The 18,938-nt window shown below is 43.6% G+C and overlaps 1 protein-coding gene across 1 annotated transcript in view; it reads right to left on the bottom strand.

Annotated features, from left to right (window-relative positions):
- The window catches only part of LOC115186343 (zinc finger protein 135-like), a gene marked incomplete at both ends in the record, with an annotated part of 158,549 nt that extends 146,516 nt beyond the window's left edge, over window positions 1-12,033 (bottom strand). Inside the window, one exon of the mRNA XM_029746014.1 lies at window positions 11,811-12,033. Within this exon, the coding sequence (XP_029601874.1) occupies window positions 11,811-12,033 (223 nt within the window). The remainder of the gene's footprint in view (window positions 1-11,810) is intronic.
- Window positions 12,034-18,938: the final 6,905 nt, after the last annotated feature.

The following is an 18,938-nucleotide window of genomic DNA, read 5'->3' as shown; positions in this document are numbered from 1 at the left end:
ATGGAAGGACAAGGAGATGCAGCCATTCGGACGTGAAACTTTTGGAAGGACTATCTTGATGTGGATCCTTAAACTGACAGGGAAGGATGTTTTGCCTCCAAGGTTACCCGTTGGAGGGAACTTATGATGTGGCTTTACACACAGAAGAAAAACACGACGAGATCCTGAAAAAGGTGAGAGAAGTGGGAGGTGCGAAGCCGATGTGTCACTACGAGGTAACCAGCTTGGCAAAAAACAGCAAAAACAATTTCAGGATTGTAACTGTGAACATTTATAACCCGTACGTCAAGGACGAGGAGGTGAGGGCCTTTCTGGGGAGATACATGGATGACATCTCCACAACAAGGCACCTCAAGGACTCCCTGGGTTTTTGGAACGGGAGGAGAGACTTCCAGGCCCTCCTCAGGGAGGACCCAAAGGGACTGGGCGGCTACCTTCATCCTCCAGCTCTGTTCTCCCTGGGGGCTGACAGGGGGACATTGTTTTATGCACGTCAGCCCCCGTTTTGCAGGCGTTGTATGGCCTACGGCCACATCCTAGCCTCGTGCAGCACAAGAAAGTGCAGATTTTGTGGATCTGGGGAGCACAAGGCGAAGGACTGTGACGATTTCAAGGCATACCACGGGTGTGGCTCGTCAGCACACCTGGGGCAGGAATGCCCAGCTCGTCAGAGATCATACGTGTCTGCGGCTGGGGGAGGAGCAGGAGCGGGGGATGGGGGAAGAAGGGGAGGAGGCCCAGACCAAGAACCGAACACAGGCCCAGAGGGGACGGCCTCACTGAAGGAGGAAGAGCAAAGAGCGGCAGCAGGAGGAGAGGGGGACAGAGAAGGCACGGGAGCAGCAGAACCGGGAGGAGAGGAGGGAAAAGAGGTGGAAGGAAGCAAGGGAGTGGAGGAGCCAGAGAGGGCAGCAATGGAGGGAGAGGTGGTGGAGAAGGAGTCGGTGGCAGGACCAGTGGAGGAGCCAGAGAGGGCAGCAATGGAGGGAGAGGTGGTGGAGAAGGAGTCGGTGGCAGGACCAGTGGAGGAGCCAGAGAGGGCAGCAATGGAGGGAGAGGTGGTGGAGAAGGAGTCGGTGGCAGGACCAGTGGAGGAGCCAGAGAGGGCAGCAATGGAGGGAGAGGTGGTGGAGAAGGAGTCGGTGGCAGGACCAGTGGAGGAGCCAGAGAGGGCAGCAATGGAGGGAGAGGTGGTGGAGAAGGAGTCGGTGGCAGGACCAGTGGAGGAGCCAGAGAGGGCAGCAATGGAGGGAGAGGTGGTGGAGAAGGAGTCGGTGGCAGGACCAGTGGAGGAGCCAGAGAGGGCAGCAATGGAGGGAGAGGTGGTGGAGAAGGAGTCGGTGGCAGGACCAGTGGAGGAGCCAGAGAGGGCAGCAATGGAGGGAGAGGTGGTGGAGAAGGAGTCGGTGGCAGGACCAGTGGAGGAGCCAGAGAGGGCAGCAATGGAGGGAGAGGTGGTGGAGAAGGAGTCGGTGGCAGGACCAGTGGAGGAGCCAGAGAGGGCAGCAATGGAGGGAGAGGTGGTGGAGAAGGAGTCGGTGGCAGGACCAGTGGAGGAGGGGGGAGAGGGGGAGAGGGAGTGGGGGGACAGCAGAATGTTGAGCGCCCTCGTGGAAGAGATGGGGGGAATGGTGGAGGAGCTTGCGGGGAGGGGGGGTGGTGTCTCCCTGTTACCGCCATCGCCAAAGAAGAGAGGGAAGAGGTAGGGGCTCTCGACGGACAGCGAGAGGGAAGGGGGTATGGGGGGGGAGGGGGTGGCCAAGCGAGTGATGGGGGCGGGAGAAACTTCTGTGTCCTCGCTTGCTTCCCCAGCCCCTCAACTCCTGGTGGAGCTTGATACACCAAGCATGGCTCAGAGCTGGTCAACTGAGCGGGGGTCGCAGTTCCTGTTTGGGGACACGGGCTCCCCTACTCTCTACCCAACCAGATACGGGGCTGGGGAAGTGGAGGAGTTTGGTGGTCAACCCAGGATGCAGAGCACTCAGGTGCCAAACACCCTTCCTGCATCCTGGGTTGGTGAGATGGAGGAAGACGGGGGGACGTCGGGAGGAGAGACGGCATCCCTGCCGGTGGAGATGGAGCAGGGGAGCATTGGGTGAGACTCCTGGGGGGGTTAGTAGTTGGGTGGTTGTTGTTTTTGATTTTATAATTGTTTTCATGGAGTCTACTATAACTTTTGTTAGTTTAAATGGAAGCGTTTAAGGGATTTTGTTAAGAGGAGGAAGGTTTTTAGTTATTTATAGGGTGTGGGTTTTGACTTTTGTTTTTTAAAGGAGGTTCACCTGAGGGATGGAGGGGATGTTAATAGATTTAGGAGGGAGTGGGACATGGGGAGTCTGTTTGGGGTATAAGGGGGAGGGATGGAGGGGATGTTAATAGATTTAGGAGGGAGTGGGACAAGGGGAGTCAGTTTGGGGTATAGGGGGGAGGGATGGAGGAGATGTTAATAGATTTAGGAGGGAGTGGGGCAAGGGGAGTCGGTTTGGGGCATAGGGGGGAGGGATGGAGGGGATGTTAATAGATTTAGGAGGGAGTGGGACAAGGGGAGTCAGTTTGGGGTATAGGGGGGAGGGATGGAGGGGATGTTAGTAGATTTAGAAGGGAGTGGGACAAGGGGAGTCAGTTTGGGGTATAGGGGGGTTGCACTCATCGGGGGTAGGGATATTGTGTGGGCACAGGGAGGTAAAGGTTGAGGGTTAATTTGTGGTATTGCAGGGGAGAGTTTTGGGGGTGGATGTCACCTTAAGGGATTGCAGATATAGATTAGTGGGGGTGTACGGGCCACAGATGGCGGCAGACAGGAAGGAGGTGGTGGACTGTCTGGCGCCCCTGTGCGCCACAAATAGGCAAGTGGTGATAGGGGGGGGTTGTTAATATAGATTTAGGGGTAGTGGAGGATTTTAATATAGATTTAGGGGTGGGGGGATTTTAATATAGATTTAGGGGTAGGGGGGATTTTAATATAGATTTAGGGGTAGGGGGGGGATTTTAATATAGTTTTAGGGGTGGGGGGATTTTAATATAGATTTAGGGGTGGGGGGGATAGCAGTGCAGGCGCCGGTGGCTAATGGCTTGCCATGGTCTGGTTGATGGAGGTCTGCACACTACTCCTACAATGGCTGGTTCCACTTGGTGCAACTCCCGGGGGGTTGATGGAGGCCTGACTATATTTTTCTGTCCAGGTCCTTGGGTCAGTTTTCTAGGCAGCTGTTGCCTGTGTTCTTTTCGGATCCCGACGGGCTGCTCCTGCAGGTGAGGTCACCAGTCTGCCTCTTCGGTAAGGGGTACTGGAAATTAGATCGGGATGTGCTGGATGAGCTTTCATTGAAGCCTTTACTGGTTTGTTTCGGGGGATTGAAGGCCTCCGGTCCATGTGTGAGGGGGTGTTAGAGTGGTGGGATTTAGTTAAGGTAAGGTGTGGACAACAAGCTCAAGGACCTGAATTGGTTGAGCCTCCACAAGTGCTTGCCGGTACGTTCCATCATGTACCGGCATAGCTTGGCGCGATCCCCCACCTGTCCAAGACCATCTTGTGGTGGGGAGGAGACAGTGCACCTTTTGGGACTGTGCCTTTTCCTGGAGTAGTATGGGCACGGCTGTTGTTAGGTAGGGTGAAAGGGAATTTTGTTTTAACTTGGGCTAGGGTAGAGAGAGGTGTAGGGAGAGCGAGGGGGACGGTCAAGGACAGGTTTCTGCTCTGGCTTCTCATAAGCCTCTTTAAATGGGGGCTGTGGGAAGCCAGGCAGGACATGGTCAAGACAGGGAGAGATTGGGGGATGGAGGGGAAAGGGAGGAGGGTGGAAGGAAATTTGAGGGGGAGGATGAAGAGGAAGTGGGGGCAGCATGCTGCCCGGCAGAGGTGGAAGGGAGGTTTAGGGCTGGGGTTAATTTAGATGATTTAAGGGGATAGAATAGTGACTGGGAGATAGGGGAAGGTTGGGCTTTAGAGATGTAGTTTGTAGGCATGAAGGGGAGGGAAGATGCTCCCCTGAGTTTTTTGTTATTGGGTTTTTGTTTCGTTTTGAATTTAAAAATGCCTATATTTGAGTTTGTTTGGAATATTGATGGTTTTGTTTTGTATGAATGGCATTGTACGTAATAAAAACTTTTATATATAAAAAAAATTAAGAAATCTTCCACTATGTCAATATAGTGCATGGTCTATAAGTTTAGTATCACTTTTCAACCAACCCAGTGCAACTCCAACTGCTCCTAAATACAAGTAAAACTAAATGCATGCTCGTCAACCGATCTCTGCCTGCACCTGCCCGCTCATCCAGCATCACTACTCTGGACGGTTCTGACTTAAAATATGTAGACAACTACAAATACCTAGGTGTCTGGTTAGACTGTAAACTCTCCATCCAGACTCACATCAAACATCTCTAATCCAAAGTTAAATCTAGAATTGGCTTCCTATTTTGCAACAAAGCATCTTTCACTCATGCTGCCAAACATACCCTCGTAAAACTGACCATCCTACCGATCCTCGACTTCGGCGATGTCATTTACAAAATAGCCTCCAATACCCTACTCAATAAATTGGATGCAGTCTATCACAGTGCCATCCGTTTTGTCACCAAAGCCCCATATACTACCCACCACTGTGACCTGTACGCTCTCGTTGGCTGGCCCTCGCTTCATACTCGTCGCCAAAGGTCATCTACAAGGTCATCTACAAGACCCTGCTAGGTAAAGTTCCCCCTTATCTCAGCTCGCTGGTCACCATAGCAGCACCCACCTGTAGCACGCGCTCCAGCAGGTACAGTGCCTTGCGAAAGTACTCGGCCCCCTTGAACTTTTCGACCTTTTGCCACATTTCAGGCTTCAAACATAAAGATATAAAACTGTAATTTTTTGTGAAGAATCAACAACAAGTGGGACACAATTATGAAGTGGAACGAAATTTATTGGATATTTCAAACTTTTTTAACAAATAAAAAACTGAAAAATTGACCGTGCAAAATTATTCAGCCCATTCACTTTCAGTGCAGCAAACTCTCTCCAGAAGTTCAGTGAGGATCTCTGAATGATCCAGTGTTGACCTAAATGACTAATGATGATAAATAGAATCCACCTGTGTGTAATCAAGTCTCCATATAAATGCACCTGCTCTGTGATAGTCTCAGAGGTCCGTTTAAAGCGCAGAGAGCATCATGAAGAACAAGGAACACACCAGGCAGGTCCAAGATACTGTTGTGGAGAAGTTTAAAGCCGGATTTGGATACAAAAAGATTTCCCAAGCTTTAAACATCCCAAGGAGCACTGTGCAAGCGATAATATTGAAATGGAAGGAGTATCAGACCACTGCAAATCTACGAAGACCCGGCCGTCCCTCTAAACTTTCAGCTCATACAAGGAGAAGACTGATCAGAGATGCAGCCAAGAGGCCCATGATCACTCTGGATGAACTGCAGAGATCTACAGCTGAGGTGGGAGACTGTCCATAGGACAACAATCAGTCGTATACTGCACAAATCTGGCCTTTATGGAAGAGTGGCAAGAAGAAAGCCATTTCTTAAAGATATCCATAAAAAGTGTTGTTTAAAGTTTGCCACTAGCCACCTGGGAGACACACCAAACATGTGGAAGAAGGTGCTCTGGTCAGATGAAACCAAAATCGAACTTTTTGGCAACAATGCAAAACGTTATGTTTGGCGTAAAAGCAACACAGCTCATCACCCTGAACATCCCATCCCCACTGTCAAACATGGTGGTGGCAGCATCATGGTTTGGGCCTGCTTTTCTTCAGCAGGGGCAGGGAAGATGGTTAAAATTGATGGGAAGATGGATGGAGCCAAATACAGGACCATTCTGGAAGAAAACCTGATGGAGTCTACAAAAGACCTGAGACTGGGACGGAGATTTGTCTTCCAACAAGACAATGATCCAAAACATAAAGCAAAATCTACAATGGAATGGTTCACAAATAAACATATCCAGGTGTTAGAATGGCCAAGTCAAAGTCCAGACCTGAATCCAATCAAGAATCTGTGGAAAGAACTGAAAACTGCTGTTCACAAACGCTCTCCATCCAACCTCACTGAGCTCGAGCTGTTTTGCAAGGAGGAATGGGCAAAAATGTCAGTCTCTCGATGTGCAAAACTGATAGAGACATACCCCAAGCGACTTACAGCTGTAATCGCAGCAAAAGGTGGCGCTACAAAGTATTAACTTAAGGGGGCTGAATAATTTTGCACGCCCAATTTTTCAGTTTTTTATTTGTTAAAAAAGTTTGAAATATCCAATAAATTTCGTTCCACTTCATGATTGTGTCCCACTTGTTGTTGATTCTTCACAAAAAATTACATTTTTATATCTTTATATTTGAAGCCTGAAATGTGGCAAAAGGTCGAAAAGTTCAAGGGGGCCAAATACTTTCGCAAGGCACTGTATATCTCTCTGGTCACCCCCAAAGCCAATTCCTCCTTCGGCCGCCTCTCCTTCCAGTTCTCTGCTGCCAATGACTGGAACGAACTACAAAAATCTCTAAAACTGGAAACACTTATCTCCCTCACTAGCTTTAAGCACCAGCTGTCAGAGCAGCTCACAGATTACTGCACCTGTACATAGCCCATCTATAATTTAGCCCAAACAACTACCTTTTCCCTACTGTATTTATTTATTTATTTTGCTCGTTTGCCCCCCATTATTTCTACTTTGCACCTTCTTCCACTGCAAATCTACTATTCCAGTGTTTTACTTGCTATATTGTATTTACTTCGCCACCATGGCCTTTTTTGCCTTATCTCACCTCATTTGCTCACTTTGTATATAGACTTATTTTTCTAACATATTATTGACTGTATGTTTGTTTTACTCCATGTGTAACTCTGTGTTGTTGTATGTGTCAAACTGCTTTGCTTTATCTTGGCCAGGTCGCAATTGTAAATGAGAACTTGTTCTCAACTTGCCTACCTGCTTAAATAAAGGTGGAATAAATAAATAAAAAAATAGTTGAAAATTAAAAATGTTGAAATCAACAATATGTCAAAGGATTGAACTACTGAAAACTGAAACAAACAATTGGATCAAACAGATCAATCCCACTGGACATTGGGTTTGATTCAGACCCTGCCAGCATGGCCAGAGATGTAACTTATGACCACGGAACCAACACAGACCTTTCATGCCTCACTAAAAACACCTAAGTATTAGATTTACTGCCATGGTCTAGTATGTCACTGCATCAGACACCATTCACAATGCTGGCTGAGGTACAAGTAAAACATGACATATTATTCCCTAACCATTCACAATGCTGGCTGAGGTACAAGTAAAACATGACATATTATTCCCTAACCATTCACAATGCTGGCTGAGGTACGAGTAAAACATGACATATTATTCCCTAACCATTCACAATGCTGGCTGAGGTACGAGTGAAACATGACATATTATTACCAAACCATTCAAAATGTTGGCTGCTGTATGAATAAATTGGTGTCTGAGGCGGTGACATACTAGACCATGGCAGTAAATCTAATACTTAGGTGTTTTCAGTCATGCATGAATGGTCTGGTGTGGTTCTGTGGTTATAAGTTACTGACCTTGGAATACATTTCTGGCCATGCTGGCAGGGTTTGAATCAAACCCAATGTCCACCTGGTACACTGGCAGGGTCTGAATTAAACCCAATGTCCACCTGGTCCACTGACACTGTCTGAATCAAGCCCAATGTCCACCTGGCACACCGGCAGGGTCTGAATCAAACCCAATGTCCACCTGGCACACTGACAGGGTTTGAATCAAACCCAATGTCCACCTGATACACTGGCAGGGTCTGAATCAAACCCAATGTCAACCTGGTACACTGACAGGGTCTGAATCAAACCCAATATCCACCTGGCACACTGGCAGGGTCTGAATCAAACCCAATTTTAATGAATTGTCAATGAAGCATTGTTTGTGCCACGCTCAAAACAACTGTTAACTCAGGAACTATGAAAACGTGAGTTCAAGACAACTGGGAACTCAGGAAAAACCAAGCTCTGACTGGGAAAATACGTTTTGATCGGTCATCCAACTGGGAATTGTAAATCCGGAACTCGGGACTCTTTCTCGAGCTACGACCTGAAGATCACTGACATCATCAGGATTCAACCTTGTTTTTTTCCCCCGAGTTCCCAGTTGTCTTGAAATCACCATAAATCCAGAGAATGACAGACTTTGATGACAAAATTTGCCCACGAAGGACACCTTCCTGTTCAAGTGAGCACAGAACAACTCAGTGAGTCCAAAAATATCTTTCATATAATATATTCTATGCTGCTGCATAAATTATGTAATATGCCAGAGATATGTATACTGTAGCTAAGAAAGTAATAATAAGTGTATGTTGTGTAGTAAGATGTTAGTAGCCCATGTGCCTCACCCTAATAATTTGATTATTTTCCCCTCTTAATTTCTCCTACTGTTCTGACTTGGTGGTGCACATGTAGCCTATAACCTGTTTTAGAGAAATGTAATCGTTGAATATTGTAAAAACTTTAATTGTCTGCTTATTTGCCCCCTTTATTTATCCTACGGTTATGACTTGGTGTACAGGGAGGACATTGTAAGAACGGTCCATGTTCTGAATTCTGTCAATGTACATTTCAAAAGTGCTAAACAAATAGTTATATTGATTACGTCGGTCCTAGCTCGCTCATTAATATCTTAATCAAAATGACGGATTGCCTCTTATCCGCTTGTCGTCCCCTTATGCCATAGTTTGTACATCTCAATTGTCAGTAGAAACCACATTTGTTTAAGCAAGTCAGCCATATTAGCTATGTTTTTTTAAAGTCAGTAAATGAAGCTGAATGAACTGCCAGACAAGGATCCACTGATAGACAGGTGTTGCAGTGGTAAGATGTTGGGACAGCTTTATGTATGCCTTAACAGTCTGTGGGCACCGTTTGTCACCGTTATAGTGCAATTAATGTATTGTTTAGTGCTGTGTTTGCCCACCAAGATTTACATGTTAAAATCGCCACTGCTCCTCAGCCTTCCTCTCCTCTGAAGACCCAGTGAGGGTGGAGCTCAGTCAGAGAGCTGTTGAGGGACTGGTTAGGAAGAACACTTCTACAGCCAGAGAGGTGAGAGGTCACGCATGGTTTAGATGGTAAATATTTATGTCCCCTTAGCGGTTCATCACGTCAGCAAAAGGGAATATGTTCCATCATCTATGTTTATTTACATTAGTGCAAATTGTCCACTGATATTGGTGTAATTTCTCATCCCTTTGGGCTGTATGAAAGTTAATTTCCTCTCAGGCACACACATTTGTTCTTTGATATTATGAAGGTCATTTGTGTAAAATGTACTTTTCCCCACTCATTCACCCCATCTCTTTACATTGCTTATGCATATTCAGTGGCCTGACTGCATCCAGACTATGTCAAAGTCCCATCCTGGAAGATCTGAACCTAATGCAGTTTGGAGTGATTTATTTATTTATTGCAGTGGCAGTCAAGAAATGGAACAGCAAGGCCACAGAACATGACATAAGCAGAGCTGTGGGAGACCACCTCAAGCCCCTGGTAGAGCCGGGGGTGGTGTTTACCACTCCACCACGCCTTCAGCAGGCTGGAAAAGTGGGATTGATACTGGTTTCATACTAAGATGGACCAGGAGTCTGTTGATTGGTCAGTCATTGGGTTAATTTGTTTTATGCTCAAATGAATTCAAGCTTCATTTATACAGCACATTTCAGACATCGATGCAACACAATGGCTTCACAGGAAAAAACAATAAGTACACAACAAACATAAGAGGATTAAAAAAAAACAGAAGACTAACAACTTAAAGACTAATTGGCACCCTAAGGAAATTCCGTTGATTAAAATATTAATTGGATGCAATATCCAACCCAAAATATAAGCTTGTTTTTTAGGAGGGGCTCTGAAAGACACTATGGGGGTGTCCACTGAAAGTTGACTAGTAACAACAACTTGGACCTAAAAGACACCCACCATGAGACCCACTAAATCTGCCCAAGAAGAGGCAAACAAAAGAAAAACCCACACCAAACTTAAAGACAGGAAGCAAACCAAAAAGGTAGAGCAACTAAAGGTGTTGACTCTCCACATCTATCAAGACAACTGGAGCACTGGGCCAGACACTCTTAAATAGAACCTGGACCAGCTCAGGTGAAACACCTTCCCACTAACGAGATGGACAAGCCAGCACAGGTGTAACACATACTGACTAACGAGGTGACACCAATCAGTGTGTCCTACGTGCTAACGAGCTATACATGCTAACAAGCTATACGTGCTAAAGTCCAACCTCAAAACATAAAATGGAAAAACAAAGCCTGTAACACCTTCCCCCTTAAGACAACAAATATATCCTATGCTTTTGTTGGACAAGTTTGCTCACCACCAACAGAAAACTTCCATTTCATATTATAATCAACTACAAAGCTTCACCTTCTACAATATAAACATGGTGTCTACTGGTTGTCTACAATTAAAAACAAGAAAAAAACATTTCTAAATAATAATATACAATAGTATTATTTTTCTCCTTTTTCTTTCTATAGAATCCTAAATCCCACTAGCTTCTAGAACTCTCGTCTTCCTAAAACTCACTAGCTTCTAGAACTCTCGTCCCCTTGGAACGAGCCCAAACAAAACTCATCTCCAATATAGGAAAAAGGTGCAGTGAAAATAAATTGTGATCAATAACAAAGCAATGGCTAAACACAAAACTTTTTAACTGCCCAACCTTGAGACAATCAGAAACCAAGTTGTCCTTACCACGGACATGTCTGATTTCAAGAGGAAACTCTGGCAATATCCGTAGTAACTTTCCACCTCACTGCAGAGCTTCTCTCTCTTTTCAGGGTTCACTAGATAGGCATGTTGTTGGAACGGGGCCCAGTCCCCAATGTTATGCTCTAGTACATTTGGGTTGGCACATCTGAGAATGAACCCTGATATTCTAAAAGCAGGGCAACAATGTCAATATAATTGTACCAAAAATTGTCAGTTGGTTGCATCAATAATTATCATTACTAAATGTTACATGAATTGTAAATATGAAATATTTGATTGCATAGTCTTATTTTCAATGTCTTTTCAATGACATTTTGCTAGGTAGGATAGCCCTAATGTCAAAACACAGTTTTAACATGTCCAAATCTAAACATAAAATGTGCTATATACACAAACATCTGCCACAATAATCATATTACTTGTATTTTTTTAAACAAGCACCTTATAAACTGCACAAGCACCAAAAACGCTGTTGTTTTGACAAGTAGCAATAAATCACTGATATCAATTAGGGGGGAAATCAGGTTGTACGAGAGGAGGGAGATGAGGTTGAACGTCCTGTTAAAACTAACAGCTCATAAACCACACGGAATCTGGGAATAATGTGTACATCACTGGTTAGAGGACAATTTGTAGAAAACAGATCGCTACATTTTGAAGTCTTACATTGTGATTCAAGTGGGTCACCAACGTGGTAAGTGTAACACAACTCTTTTTTTGTTAGTCACTTTTTGTTAAATCACATAAATAGTAACTCTTTCAATTCAGAGCCTGGATTTTCCCCCTGAGGCTAATATCCACATCACGCTGAAATCAATTGAATGGGGCAAACCTTTAGGGTTCTACATTGTGAAATTCCTTAAAATACTCCTGCTACAATGTTAAAAACATTCTATATTGTGAAATTTTTTCATTGATATCATGAAATAACTCCATGTATTTTCTGATGTTTGATCAGAGATCTTTTATCAAAGTATCTCTTGTCACACTGATCACAGCTATAAGGTTTCTCTCCTGTGTGTGCTCTCTTGTGTAGAGTCAGAGAGCCAGATCGAGAAAAACTCTTCCCACATTGACCACAGCTATAAGGTTTCTCTCCTGTGTGTGTTCTCTGGTGCACTGTCAGCTCTCCAGATTGACCAAAACTCTTCCCACATCGATCACAGCTGTAAGTTCTCTCTCCTGTGTGTGTTCTCTGGTGTGATACCAGATGGCCAGATTGACCAAAACTCTTCCCACATTGATCACAACTATAAGGTTTCTCTCCTGTGTGTGTTCTCTGGTGTAGAGTCAGAGTGCTAGATGTAGTAAAACTCTTCCCACATTGACCACAGCTATAAGGTTTCTCTCCTGTGTGTGTTCTCTTGTGTAGAGTCAGAGAGCCAGATCGACCAAAACTCTTCCCACATTGACCACAGCTATAAGATTTCTCTCCTGTGTGTGTTCTCTGGTGTCGAGTCAGAGAGCCAGATTGACCAAAACTCTTCCCACATTGATCACAGCTATAAGGTTTCTCTTCTGTATGTATTCTCTGGTGTTGAGTCAGAGAGCCAGATTGACCAAAACTCTTCCCACATTGATCACAGCTATAAGGTTTCTCTCCTGTGTGTATTCTCTGGTGCACTGTCAGCTTTTCAGATCGACCAAAACTCTTCCCACATTGATCACAGCTATAAGATTTCTTTCCTGTGTGTGTTCTCTGATGAATTTTAATGCCTGATGAGGTGAATCTTTTCCCACAGTCAGAGCAGCAGTGACTTCTCTTCCCTGTGGATCTCTGCAGGTTTTTCTTGAGGTGTTCTGGTCTGGAGACACTCTTCTCTGCCTTGTCAGCATCATGAGGTTGTTGAGGCTCCCCAGAGGATCCACGATAGTTAAGTATCTCTCCTGTGTGAACAACAAAGTCAGACAGATGATTAAAGGCCCACAACAGCGGTAATCCACTGTAAAAGGTGATGCCAACAGCTAGCCATGATGTTATACAACAATTGACGTCTGTAATGAATGTTAAAATTATTTGACAATTGTCTTAACTTCTTATGGGCAGGGGGCAGTATTTTGACGTCCGGATGAAAGGCGTGCCCGTAGTAAACTGCCTGCTACTCAGGCTCAGAAGGTAGGATATGCATATTATTAGTAGATCTGGATAGAAAACACTCTGCAGTTTCTAGAACTGTTTGAATGATGTCTGTGAGTATAACAGAACTCATATGGCAGGCAAAAACCTGAGAAAAATCCAACTAGGAAGTGTGGAAATCTGAGGTTTGTAGTTTTTCAAGTGATTGCCTATACAATATACAGTGACTTAGGGTTCATTTTGCACTTCCTAAGGCTTCCACTAGATGTCAACAGTCTTTAGAACGTTGTTTCATGCTTCTACTGTGAATAGGGAGAGAATAAGAGCTCCTGGAAGTAGATGAGTGAGAGAATGACATGAGTTCAGTGGCGCACACTCCCGTGAGAGTCAGCTGTGTTCCTTTTCTTTTTTGAAGACATTGGAATTGTCCGGTTGGAATACTACTGAAGATTTATGTTAAAAACATCCTAAAGATTGATGCTATACATTGTTTAACATGTTTCTACAAACGTAAATATTTATCGAACAAAACAAACATTTATTCTGGAACTGGGATTCCTGGGAGTGCATTCCGATGAAGATCATCAAAGGTAAGTGAATATTTATAATGTAATTTTTGTCATTTCTGTTGACTCAAATGGCGGGTATCTGTAAGGCTTGTTTTGATATCTGACGCTGTACTCAGATTATTGCAAAATTTGCTTTAGCCGTAAAGCTTTTTTGAAATCTGACACAGCAGTTGCATTAATCTCTCTTGGGTAGGGGGCAGTATTTTCACGGCCGGACGAAAAACGTACCCAAATTAAACGGCCTGCTACTCGGGCCCAGGAACCAGAATATGCATATTATTGGTAGATATGGATAGAAAACACTCTAAAGTTTCCAAAACTGTTAAAATAATGTCTGTGAGTATAACAGAACTCGTATGGCAGGCAAAAACCTGAGAAAAATCCAACCAGGAAGTGGGAATTCTCAAGTTTGTAGTTTAAGCCTATGTATTGTTCAATCTGACAATTAATCTGGATGGTTGTACAGTCGTCTCAAATAAAACTGTGAAGGACCTCGGCGTTACTCTGGACCCTGATCTCTCTTTTGAAGAACATATCAAGACTGTTTCAAGGACAGCTTTTTTCCATCTACGTAACATTGCAAAAATCATAAACTTTCTGTCCAAAAATGATGCATAAAAATTCATCCATGCTTTTGTTACTTCTAGGCTGGACTACTGCAATGCTCTACTTTCCGGCTACCCGGATAAAGCACTAAACAAACTTCAGTTAGTGCTAAATATGGCTGCAAGATACCTGACTAGAACCAAAACATTTGATCATATTACTCCAGTGCTAGCCTCCCTACACTGGCTTCCTGTTAAGGCAAGGGCTGATTTCAGGTTTTACTGCTAACCTACAAAGCATTACATGGGCTTGCTCCTACCTATCTTTCCGATTTGGTCCTGCCGTACATACCTACACGTACGCTACGGTCACAAGACGCAGGCCTCCTAATTGTCCCTAGAATTTCTAAGCAAACGGCTGGAGGTAGGGCTTTCTCCTATAGAGCTTCATTTTTATGGAATGGTCTGCCTACCCATGTGAGAGACGCAGACGCAGACTCAGTCTCAACCTTTAAGTCTTTACTGAAGACTTATCTCTTCAGTAGGTCCTATGATTAAGTATAGTCTGGCCCAGGAGTGTGAAGGTGAACGGAAAGGCTGGAGCAACGAACCGCCCTTGCTGTCTCTGCCTTGCCGGTTCCCCTCTTTCCACTGGGATTCTCTGCCTCTAACCCTATAACAGGGGCTGAGTCACTGACTTACTGGTGTTCTTCCATGCCGTCCATGGGAGGGGTGCGTCACTTGAGTGGGTTGAGTCACTGACGTGGTCTTCCTGTCTGGGTTGGCGCCCCCCCTTGGGTTGTGCCATGGCGGAGATTTTTGTGGGCTATACTCGGCCTTGTCTTCGGACGGTAAGTTGGTGGTTGTAGACATCCCTCTAATGGTGTGGGGGCTGTGCTTTGGCAAAGTGGGTGGGGTTATATCCTGCCTGTTTGGCCCTGTCCGGGGGTATCATCGGATGGGGCCACAGTGTCTTCTGATCCCTCCTGTCTCAGCCTCCAGTATTTATGCTGCAGTAGTTTATGTGTCGGGGGGCTAGGGTCAGTCTGTTACATCTGGAGTATTCTCTTGTCTTATCCGGTGTCCTGTGTGAATTTAAATATGCTCTCTCTAGTTCTCTCTTTCTTTTCTTTCTTTCTGTCGGAGGACCTGAGCCCTAGGACCATGCCTCGGGACTACCTGGCATGATGACTCCTTGCTGTCCCCAGTCCACCTGGCCATGCTGCTGCTCCAGTTTCAACTGTTCTGCCTGCGGCTACGGAACCCTGACCTGTTCACCGGACGTGCTTGTTGCACCCTCGACAACTACTATGATTATTATTATTTGACCATGCTGGTCATTTATGAACATTTTAACATCTTGACCATGTTCTGTTATAATATCCACCTGGCACAGCCAGAAGAGGACTGGCCACCCCTCATAGCCTGGTTCCTCTCTAGGTTTCTCCCTAGGTTTTTGGCCTTTCTAGGGAGTTTTTCCTAGGGAGTTTTTCCTAGCCACCGTGCTTCTTTCACATGCATTGCTTGCTGTTTGGGGTTTTAGGCTGGGTTTCTGTACAGCACTTTGAGATTTCAGCTGATATACGAAGGGCTATATAAATAAATTTGATTTGATATAACACTTGTATCTTTCAATGTTTATGATGATTATTTCTGTAATTTGATTTGGCTCTCTGCAACTTGACCGGATGTTTTTGAGACAATGCATTACTGAACATAACGCGCCAATTTAAACTGAGGTTTTTGGATATAAAGATGAACTTTATCGAACAAAACAAACATGTATTGTGTAACATGGAGTCCTGGGAGTGCAACCAGATGAAGATCAAAGGTCAGTGATTAATTTAAAAAGCAATTTTTGTGACTCCTCTCCTTGGCTGGAAAATGTCTGTATGGCTTTTTGTGGTTAGGCGGTGTCCTAACATAATCGCATGGTATGCTTTCGCCGTAAAGCCTTTTTGAAATCTGACACCTTGGCTGGATTAACAACAAGTTAAGCTTTATTTTGATGTATTGCACTTGTGATTTCATGAAAGTTTAATATTTATAGTAATTTCATTTGAATTTGGCGCTCTGCCATTACACCGGATGTAATAACGTCCCACCTATCTTAAAGCATCAGACAAGTTACGTACATACAGTTGATTTTATTAAAACACATGGAGCGATTGATAGAAAGAACAGATGACTCTTGGTTGACCAAGATTTACTTTAGTTGGGGACAGCACTAGAACATGATTTTGGGGCTCCCGAGTGGCATAGCGGTCTAAGACATTTTATCTCTGTGCTTGCGGCGTCACTACAGGCTGTATCACAACCGGCCGTGATTGGGAGTCCCATAGGGTGGTGCACAATTGGCCCAGCGTCGTCCAGCGGTAGGCCATCATTGGAAATAAGAATTTGTTCTTAATCTTAACTGACTTGCCTAGTTAAATAAAGGTTACATTTAAATAAATAAGTGTTTTTTGACAAACCGTTTTTCACAAATCCATCACGGGACCAACTTTGAGAAGGGTTTAAAACAAAGGTTTCAAACCAATTCATGAATGTTATTGAATCTAGGTATGTTTCGCCTTTCGTGTATTGGCATGAAAAAAAAAATGGCTGAATATTATACAATGACTTATCAACAGCTGTAATAATTTGCCCCCCACAGGAAATCTACACGGGTAATTATAGAATATACTATATAGCCTAGAAACCTGGATAAACTATCATTATGACATCATGGATGAATTCTAGAATATACTATATATCCTAGAAACCTGGTTAAACTATTATTATGACATCGTGGATGAATTCTAGAATATACTATATAGCCTAGAAACCTGCTTAAACTATCATTATGACATTATGGATGAATTCTACAATATACTATATAGCCTAGAAACCTGGTTAAACTATCATTATGACATCATGGATGAATTCTAGAAGATACTATATAGCCTAGAAACCTGGTTAAACTATCATTATGACATCATGGATGAATTCTAGAATATACTATATACCCTAGAAACCTGGTTAAACTATCATTATGACATCATGGATGAATTCTAGAATATACTATATATCCTAGAAACCTGGTTAAACTATCATTATGACATCATGGATGAATTCTAGAAGATACTATATATCCTTGAAATCTGTTTAAAACAATAATTTTGACCTCATGGATGGCCAGTATTTGTATTTGTATTCATAGTGTAGTGAATTCAGGGGGTTGCCCTGAGCTGAAGTCAAACCTGGGTCCAGTGACTGTCAAGCCAACACCTTATAACTGTTACACCAAGATGTCTGAACTTCTTGACGAGGTCGCTAGGTGTTGGGTTACGGTTTCTACAATAGCTTTCTCTATAAATTTGAGAGTGGTTACATTTCTCCAGCCCCCATCCCTCAGCTGTTTACCAAACCAAGTCTCTGGGCAGCCATTTTGTTGCTGTTTAAAAAAAACACACATCAATCAACCAATCTGCAGTTCAAACACTGTTTTGGTAATAAGATGATGGGGTTGGAGAAATGTAACTACTTTCAAATTCATAGACAGACCTATGGATGCAAGGACTGACCATCCATGATATCAACATTATAGTTTTAACCATGTTGAGGCTATACAGTGTTGATTTACATTGTTTCTAAACATTGGAGTAAAAAAAGGTTATTTGGGGTTCTGATGGGGTACAACAGTTGAACTAAGCTCATGAGGCATGTGTTATATTCTTCAAGAATCAATGGCTATAAATAAATAATTTAAAAGTCCAAATATTGATGTAGCAATTGCAGATTTCCCCTTTAACACCAAACATCAGTTCAACAACTGCAGAGTTTGTGCCTCTGTATTTAAGACAGTACTTACTAGTGTTAATCAGGGAACGGTTTCTCAAAACCATCTTATGGCTGAGTTCACCGTTAGAACCATTGGATGCCTTAAGATGCGTTTGGGAAACCGGGACCAGATATCCAGTTTCCTCCTCTTCTTCTTCCTCCTTTTTGGATGTAACAGTCATCTCCCCCTCCTCTTTCACTCTGAACGCATCTTCCTCTTTCTCCTCTTCTTTTACTGTAACATCCTCCTCCTCTTTCACTCTGAACGTGACTTCCTCTTCTTTCACTGAAACGTCTTTCTCTTCTTCTTTCACTGTAACAGCCTCACCCTCTACTTGTTTTTGTATTGTAACATCCTTCTCTTCTTCCTCCTCTTTCACAAGAACTTCTTTCTCCGTCCAGCAGACCTCCTCCTCTTTAACAGGAGGAGAGTAGCTTAGTGAACTCATGGTCGGGGATGTTAGCTAGTTAGCATTAGCGACTAGCCTAGTTCTAAGCTAACTTAGTAAACCAGCTAGCTGACAAACAACGTAAATATATAATTAAATGGGCCAACAAGTACATACGACAGAAGTGTGTTTAATACACAGCGACTAATATACACCAAAACAGTGTAAAGAGCGTGAATGTTGTAGCTATGTTTGCTAGAAAGCTACCGAGGTGTCTGACTAGCTGTTGTTGTTGAAGGAGCGTCCCGTCCACTAGATTATACGTCACACTGGCAGCATCGCCTGATCCTAAAAGACGCACATCGCCATCTGCTGACTAGAGGGCAACGCAGTTGAGGAACCAAACGTTTATTTTTCATTTATTTCATAAAAGATTAATATTATATTAAGTCGTTCAAAGAGAAGCATGTGTTGATTGATTCGTTTTTAATGAGTGAGAAATTAAAACGAACGTTACACCCACTACATATTTGCATTCAACCATACTTCTGACATGGATCATTTTGACCCCAGAGGCATATCTTTTATCATAGCCAAAATGTAGTTTATTCAATTCTTCATGACTTTGTCAGTCAACTTGTTCTTAATAAATCTAAATAATGGTTTAGTGTTTCTGTATCAATATGGACTTTTAACAAATTCAAATCCTTTGGAGTCATTTTGACCCCAGACAAAAGCACATTTGATAAATAGGACGTTTATTTCAAATCAAA

This window comes from Salmo trutta, unplaced genomic scaffold (genome assembly GCF_901001165.1).
Source record: "Salmo trutta unplaced genomic scaffold, fSalTru1.1, whole genome shotgun sequence".
Taxonomy (NCBI): Eukaryota; Metazoa; Chordata; class Actinopteri; order Salmoniformes; family Salmonidae; genus Salmo; species Salmo trutta.
This window is presented reverse-complemented; position numbering and strand designations above follow the sequence as displayed.